The sequence below is a fragment of the Perognathus longimembris genome, chromosome 23 (assembly GCF_023159225.1).
Source record: "Perognathus longimembris pacificus isolate PPM17 chromosome 23, ASM2315922v1, whole genome shotgun sequence".
NCBI lineage: Eukaryota > Metazoa > Chordata > Mammalia > Rodentia > Heteromyidae > Perognathus > Perognathus longimembris.
Window position 1 is genome coordinate 1,681,729 of NC_063183.1, and position 8,657 is coordinate 1,690,385.

The 8,657-nt window shown below is 43.0% G+C and overlaps 1 protein-coding gene across 1 annotated transcript in view; it reads right to left on the bottom strand.

Annotated features, from left to right (window-relative positions):
• Window positions 1-6,879, bottom strand: part of Dnah3 (dynein axonemal heavy chain 3) — a 192,282-nt gene extending 185,403 nt beyond the window's left edge. The window contains exons 1-2 of the mRNA XM_048331892.1: window positions 6,835-6,879; window positions 3,159-3,557 (exon numbers count right to left, since the gene is read on the bottom strand). Of these exons, the coding sequence (XP_048187849.1) occupies window positions 3,159-3,188 (30 nt within the window). The 5' untranslated portion in view covers window positions 3,189-3,557; window positions 6,835-6,879. The remainder of the gene's footprint in view (window positions 1-3,158; window positions 3,558-6,834) is intronic.
• Between the last annotated feature and the right edge of the window lie 1,778 nt (window positions 6,880-8,657).

Sequence of the window (8,657 nt, forward strand, 5' to 3'; positions counted from 1 at the left end):
ACAAACTCAAGGCTTGCTGAGTTCAAGCCCCAGTATTAGGACAAAAAAAAAGTAAATAAATACATAAGGCAAAAGCAACCATTACAAATTGAGGTATTTTGAGTAAGTTACAAGAGAATGAATAATTAAAACTAAAAATCCCTGACCTTCTGTAGTCGAGGGTGTCTTTTTTTCTTTTCTTTTTGTGGTACTGGGGAATGAACTCAGCCTTGTGTATGTTAGGTTACAGCTCCAACACTTAGTTGTATCTCAGCCTTCATGTTAGGTTACTGCTCCAACACTTAGTTGTATCTCAGCCTTCTTTTATTTTCATCTTGAGACAGGAGCTCACTAGGTTACCCAGACTAGCCTGGAACTAGCTATGTAGCCCAGGCAGGCCTTAAATTTGCAATCCTCCTGCCTTATCTCCCAAGTAGCTAGGATTGCAGAACTGTTCCACACAGCCTGTCTAAGGAAAAAGTCAACATAATATTTGGGAGGTCATGCTATTCATGTTTCTGCTTAGTTTAAGGTAAACCTGATTTCAGCCCTGATACCAATTGAGCAAGTTACTCCTTTCACTAAAAGAAGAATATAGCTCTGGTGGGCATTATTCGCTTGACTTCAATTTCAGTCCATGTTGTACAGTGTCACAGATCCTGGCTCCAGGCATAATACACAGATCTAACCAGTCAGATTTGCCTATCCTCGACACATTGATTGGCTCAGGGATGTCATGGAACCCAAGCAGGGTTGACCAGTGTAGTTCTTGACACTTTTGCTAGAGCTCTAGAGACAGGGGCATTTTTTTTTTCATCAGGATTACTACCTGTGAGAACGTTCATGACTAAGAGCTCCCAACTGTTATTTCTGCCTCGTGTGGGAAAAATATGCCTTAGGATAAGCCAACCCAGAAGGAAGTGGACACCAGAAAAGGTGAGACAGAGTTGTGGTTGACAGGAATCCTGGATCTAACTTGGATTTCTTGGTTACTTCAGCCCATAGGTTCTTTGAGGTTTGAGGCAGATTGAATAATTAGATTTATGTCCAGATATACTGAGAAATACACATCTGACAGACTCAGAGACAGCCAAGTCAACAACAGAGTGCTCAGGATAAAGAACAGACATATGTTCCACACACAGAAAGACAAGCCATTCTGAGGATCATGAAGAAAACAAGCCACAGGCACTTTGCAGAGTCCAATAAGGAGTAACAGAATATTTGCATAAACAGATTTAACAGACATAGACTAAGAGTTATACACAAAGGTCTACTAATACTCTGATAGCAGAAAACATTTCATTCCGTGAAACATGAACATATGAGACACACAAGGTCAGCAGAACCAGAAACAAGAACATATGAGACACACAAAGTCAGCAGAACCAGAAATCAATTACAGAACAGAGTAAGGAGATTTTTCTTATTTCTACTTGAGAATTATCTGTTTTATCTTGGAAGATTAAAACTAGAGATTCTTATGAGAATTGCTTGTCTATGCAAAAATGATTTGTTAAAAATATTAATGCTGCTGGGGCTGGGGATATGGCCTAGTAGCAAGAGAGCTTGCCTCGTATACATGAGGCCCTGGGTTCAATTCCCCAGCACCACATATACAGAAAAACGGCCAGAAGGGGCACTGTGGCTCAAGTGGTAGAGTGCTAGCCTTGAGCGGGAAGAAGCCAGGGACAGTGCTCAGGCCCTGAGTCCAAGGCCCAGGACTGGCCAAAAAAAATATATATATATATATATATATATATATATATATATATATATATATATATATATTAATGCTGGCCTGGGAATGTGGCTTAGTGCTAGAGTGCTTGCCTGACTTGCATGAAGCCCTGGGTTCAATTCTTCAGTATCACATAAACAGAAAAAGCTGGAAGTGGTACTGTGCCTCAAGTGGTAGAGTGCTAGCCTTTAGCAAAAGAACACTAGGACTAGCAAAATAAAATAAAATAGTGCTTGTGATGGCTCACCCCTGTAATCCTAGATATTCAGGAGACTGAGATCTGAGAATCTTGGTTTGAAGCCAGCCCAGGTAGGAAAGTCTGTGAGATTCTTATCTCCAGTTAGCCAGAAAAAAAGCCAGAAGTAGAGGTGCAGCACAAGTGGTAGAGAAGCAGCCTTGAGCAAAAAAGCTAAAGGACAGCACCCAGGCCCTGAGTTCAAGCCCCAGTACCAACACACACACACACACACACACACACACACACACACACACACACACACACACAAATAATAAGTATTAATGCTTAAGTATCTTCTTTGGGAAGTTGTAGGAAGTTTTCATTTCAGACCACGGGCTTGGATATTATAACAAATCTACTCCATTTTTATAAAGTTTCCATTTAAAATGCTTCTCTGGGTGCTTTAAGTGACAACTACGTTGATCTTGGCTTTTACAACTTAGATCTTGGTCCCTTAGGTTGGGTATTTCTTTGGGATAGTTTGCTTTAGATTATATGTAATGTCTGTCCTAGCGGCAGTTCCCAAACCCTCATCTGAGGCTTCCTATAACAGAATCGCTTGGATCTTAACCAAAAGACTTGAGAGAGGTATTCTAAATCTTCTGATTCAGACTCTTCGAGGTGAGCTACTCCTGTAATCCTAGCTACTATTTGTGAGTTGGAGAGTAGGAAGATTAAGTTCAAAGTCGGCTGAGGCAGAAAGTTCATAAGACTTCATCTTAACCAAAAAAAGGTGACATCCCAGCTGTCCAGCAAGCATAAATCATAGGATTGCAGTCTGAGATTATGACCAGGATAGGACCTCAAATTTATGTCCATTTGAGATTCTGTTGGAGAAAATAACTTAAAAGGCCAGAGGTATGGCTTAAGTGGTAGAGCACCTGTTTTCCCAGAATACTCTGATGCACACCAGAAATGAAAACTGCTGATTACAGTTTTGGAACGGAAAGAAAAGTAGCAACACGTATCTAATTTCTACATTTCTATAGTAAACCTTGAATTGCCTAAAAGTCTAATTCAGTAGAAATCATATTTCAAAGCATACACCCTAAAAAATAAAATCAACACACTTGTTATGTCAAAGGGATCTGACATGGCAATTGATCTATGGGGAATCCCTCTTCCCCCACTCTCTCAAAATTCACCGCATATGAAAACTCGCAGGTGAAAAGGGAAATACATCTTAAAATTCACACCTACCGTCTGGGATGAACAGTCCATGTTGTCCATGTTGCTTATTCTAATTGTACCTATTTAAAAAATGATTAAAGAGCTCGTAGTTTCTGAAGGGATATGTCGCTCGTCTCCAGTTGCTCTGAAATCCACAATCCTTATAGCATAATGGAGATGATACTGACAATGGAACTTTATAGATGCCCTGGAAGTTCCATTTCATAAGGCTGTCTCTCTGAGGTCATAGACTTGAGTTCCCTGAGGAGCTATCTGGTAGAAGAGAAGAGGGAGGAAAGCTAGAGGATGAAAGGGCACCATTGGAGTCCCCCTGGGGCTTGAGCTCTGGTTCTCACTCCTTGTCATGGCCACTCTGTGTTTTTCTTAAGCAGGTCTTCCCTTGGAACTTCTTGGTCCATAATGATGTCTCTGTAAAGGAGAAAATGGAAGCAGAATTGTGTATTAATACAGAGAAAAGGGAGATCTAGTTGAAAAAATTTCCCTGGTAGCATGAACTTGTCTCTGAACAGTTTTAACAGTGGCTTTAGAGCCAGTAAGCAGAGACCTGCGTCTGTTGCTAAGGGAAGGAGAGTCTATGCCTGATCTAGCTTCATTTCCTGCTGGCTTCCTTTATTACAGGCTCAGCTGGGCAGAAAGAAGTGTTGACAGAGGGAGGGCAGGAATGGTGCTTAGCAATGGCCCGGGAATGCAGAGGCCAGTGGCAGTAAGTGGACCCACATCTGGAGAGGTATAGAAGTACAGTCTTGTGGTTATACTCTTGGGGTCTAGAGTGGGACAAACCTAGAACACATCCTGCTCTTCCTGTTAATTAGCAACAGAGAGCCAGTGTTCCCTGGGGATTTTCCCAGGTTTGTTTTTGTTGTTGCTGTTGTTTTGTTGATACTGGGGCTTGAACTCAAGGCCTCACACTTTCATTTGCTTTTCTCTACCATTGGAGCCATGTCTCCAGTTCCAGTTTTTTCCTGGTTAATTGGAAATGAATATCTTGGATTTGACTTGTTTGGGATGGCCTCCTGAGTAGCTGGGATTATAGGCAAGAACCACTAGAGCCGGCCCACCACTTTCCCCGTGTTAACACTCATCCTGTGTCCTGAGAACCCTTTCAATCCTGAGTAAATTGGGACAGCTTTGTCACTCAACTTAATAGGCCCTCTATAAATCATATAAACCCAACGCAGCAGTGTGTGCACATATTCCAGCAAAGACACCAGTGCTTCCAAGGTCATTTGATGAGCACTGTGAATTTTCATTTCTCCTTTATCCCACTCCACTCTCAGGCTGGACTCCATACTTTCCAAACAACCTAAGCCTTCTTCACTCTAATTATATTTTCTTTCACAAAGTGAAATTGGCTATGAATTACACATATGGAGTTTCAGCCACATATGGGTAAAAAATATTTAAGGAAAAAATCCTGCATCTATACTGAGCACGTATAGACACCTTCCTTGTCAACATTTCCTTAACAATATGATATAACAATTCTTTCTACAGCATTTACATGGCATGTGATATTTAATCTAGGGATGATTTAAAGTATGGAGGGAAATTACATGCAAAAACATGTCATTTTGTATAAGAGACATGAGCACCCAAGGATTTGGGTATCTGAGGGAGTCCTAAAAAATAAATTCCCTATGGTACTGATTCAAGGGCAATTGTATACAGTTCCACATTTATTGAAATGATTCCAAATTTATTGAGTCAGAGGAAGGGTCTGAGACTCTGGTTATGACAGAAATGGGATTATGACCAGGCATCCTGTACTGGGTGTATGAGATCATGTATCCCACAAAAAAAAAAAAAAAAAAACCAACATAGGCTGAGGCTGGGAATGTGGCTTAGCGGTAGCATGCATTAAGACCTGGATTCAATTCCTTAGTACCACATAAACAGAAAAAGCAGCAGTGATGCTGTAGTTCAAGTGATAGAGTCCTAGCCTTGAGCAAAAAGAAGCCAAGGACAGTGTTCAGTCCCTAAGTTGAAGCACCAGGACTGACAAAAATAAAAAATAAAAAGGGAATGGCACAGTGCTAAGGAGTCCTATGGCTTTATTTTAAATTTAGTGTTCTTTAAAGATTAAGTTGTAAGCCAGTGGTCTAGTGGCTCATGCTTATAATCCTAGTTACTCTGGAGGCTAAGATCTGAGGATCATGGTTCAAAGCCAGCATGGGTGGGATAATTCATGAGACTCACATCTCCAATTAACCACAAAAAAGCTCAAGGGGTAGAGTGCCAGCCTTGAGTGAAAAAGCTAAGGGACAGTGCCCAGGCACTGAGTTCAACCCTAATATTGGCATAAGAAAAACAAACATAAAATGATCAAAGCCGTTAGTACCATCTATTTATTGAACATATACCAATTAAACATCATCTCCCTAGATTTCAACAACCCAGAAGATAAATATTATTCTCTTAATTTTTATGGTTGAAGAAACAGAGACATGAAACTAACCTGCCCACGGTCATTCAGCTATGTCAGCAGCAAAATTGAACCATAACCAGGTTCAAGTCCACGGCTTTAACCAAAACCAGACATCAATTCTGAAGAAAGAGTAAACACTTGCCAAAGAGAAGGAAAGCAGTATTCTCTCAGGCCTTCTCTCAGAACTAAAATTACTGGCTGTCTTTTGTTTCTACTGAGTAATTCCTAAAAAAGGGTGTGGAGCCTCAAGATCCTTAGTCACCTGAATTCCAAGTGTTCACAGTTGCTAGGTAAAACACAAGATCCAAAGGAAGTCAGAATTTCATGTAAACGATTTTTGAAGAAAAATAATTTTTTTTGGGGGGGGGCCAGTCCTGGGGCTTGGACTCAGTGCCTGAGCACTGTCCCTGGCTTCTTCTTGATCAAGGCTAGCACTCTGCCACTTGAGCCACAGCGCCACTTCTGGCCATTTTCTGTATATGTGGTGCTGGGGATTCGAACCCAGGGCCTCATGTATACGAGGCAAGCACTCTTGCCACTAGGCCATATCCCCAGCCCCTGAAATTTTTACTATAAGTATGTCTCATTCAATATTTGGAACACTGTTATACCAAAAAATGTTATTTGTTGTCTATCCAATAAAACAATATTAATTTCCCCTTTGGGGGCAGGAGCAGATGTGTTAAATACCTGAAATTCAGTGTATTATACTTTCATTTGCTAGATCTGGTAACCTGAGAAAAAGGGGTTGGCTAGGTTTCAGGTGTTGTTTGTCTCCTGTGGTATTAGCTTAGGGTCTAAATCAGTTTCTGGAAGATTTTTCACAAAAAATCTTATTCAGAGCCAAGAGTATCTGGCAGATATTCTCTGAAGCCTGAAATAATTGCTCAACCAGAGCAATTGTCTTTATCAATTGAAGCTGTTGTAACAAAAGACCACAGGCTATGTGGGTTTTACACAACAGGGTGGTGCTTCTCCCAGTTCTGGAGGATGAAAATCTCAGAGTAGGGTGCCATCATGATTGAGTTCTAGTGAGAACCCTCTCCTGATTAAAGATGGTCAATTTCTAATTGAAAAAAGTAAGCCATCTCTCACGGTGTCCCTGACAGAAAAAGACAAGAGAGCTCTCCAGGGCCCGGGTCCCTTCTATAAGAACATTAATTCTGCTCATAAGGGCATCACCTTCATCACTGTTAATTACATCTGTACAGCTTGGACAAAATACCAGACTACATCAAGTTAATAGGAGGTATGATGTACCTTTCCCAGTTTCAGAAAGTTCAAGTCCATGGTTGCTTGGCTCCAATGTGCTTGATCAGAACATCATGGTAGTGGGAGCCTATGAGGAAGAAAGTGTGGTAGACAGGAAGCAAAGAATAAGGGACTGGAGACCAGGGACAACTTTCAAAACCATGCCCTCCAGTGACCCACTTCTTCCAACTAGACCACACCTCCTAAAGATTCCAGCACCTCCCAAAATAAAGCTACCAACAGGGGGCCCTACCAAGCATTCAACATGCGAACCCATGGGATATATTTCATATCCAAACCATAACAATGACTAATCACTCTCCAAAGACCCCTAACTCAATACCAATACATTGGTGGCTCACGGTTCAACATAAGAATCTGAGGGAAACACTAACATTCAGACCACTGCTCAAAGAAATTATAGATACAGGAGAAGCAGCATATGGATTTATCAATCCATTCAACAATCATCAGAAGCCAAATCTGGATGCTGAGAGATGCTAGATCCCCAGCATGATATCCTGGAGGAGGTGGCCAACACACAAGGAGAAGCAAGACATGGTTGGCCTTACAAAAATGTCAGTGACAGGAGTCAGAGGATATAGCAAGATACCTGTGTTGTGACCTGGGGAGCAAGAACGGAGACACAGTTAAAGGTGACAAATGAGTTTTATTAGTCCGTCTGCAAATGCCCTGCCTGGGCTACCCCAGAACTAGGAGCAGTTGCAGCCTCCAACGGGGCAAGTTTCTTTCCTTTCTTCCTTTCCTCAGGCCTCTCTGCAGACCTCTTGTGCTCCACAGGCCTCTCTGTTCTCTGCAGGCCCCTCTGCTCTTTGCAAGCCTCTCTGGCTCTCCGCTCTCCTCAGGCCTCGTGGCTCCCTGCAGCCTCCACTCTCCACTCTCTGCAGGCCTTTCCTCTCCACCGGCCCGGAGCTTGGCCTTTCTGGCCTCTATTCTCTGCAGACACAGACTCGGGTCTCTCCTGTCCCAGGGCCCAGCAGCTCGGACCGGACCTCTCTGCTACGCAGACCCAACTTTGGGCCTTTCCACACCACAGGCCCAGGGCTCGGGCCTCTCCTGTTCCCAGGCCTGGGCTCCCCTCAGGCCAGAGGGGAACTGTGGCACTGCTCGGCTCCAGGAGGCATATCTGCCTTGCTTTCTCCTCGTTTCTCCTCCCTTTCCCAGAAATTCTGCCCTCTTATAATTCCCCTCTCCTCCCCACCCATAGCCTGCAGTGGGTGGGGGGTGGGGGGTGGGCGGGATCCCTTTTATGCTCTGCGGTGGGGCGTGGCTATGACGACAACGTGGGGCGAGGCTTCTCGCCACTCCAGTTATCACAACTGGAGATAGAATCATATGCCCTGGGAAGCCTTTTTTTTTTTTTTTTCCTGTCTGTTGTGAGGCTTGAACTCAAGGCCTGAGCGCTATTCCTGAGCTCTCTTGCCCAAAGCTAGGGTGTTGCCACTTTAAGCCATAGCGCCACTTATGGTTTTCTGGTGGTTAATTGGAGGTAAGGGTCTCACAGACTTTCCTGTCCAGGCTGGCTTTGATCCATGATCCTAGGATCTCAGCCTCCCGAGTAGCTAGGATTACAGGCATGAGCCACTGGAAGCCTTTCCAAACAGTATCAGTGCAGGGGTAGTACTCTGTAGTCTAAGGAAAACAAGCTAAGAAACCTACCTTTTCCCCAGTAGGAAACCCAGTCACACTATAACTGAACAGGGTGCAGGAAGACAAGACTTTAACACTTAAGGATTTGTGAACATTCATCTGTTTGTTTATTGCCTTCATTGCAGTGTCATTTCTGCTGCTGTTGGAGTGGTTAACACAGG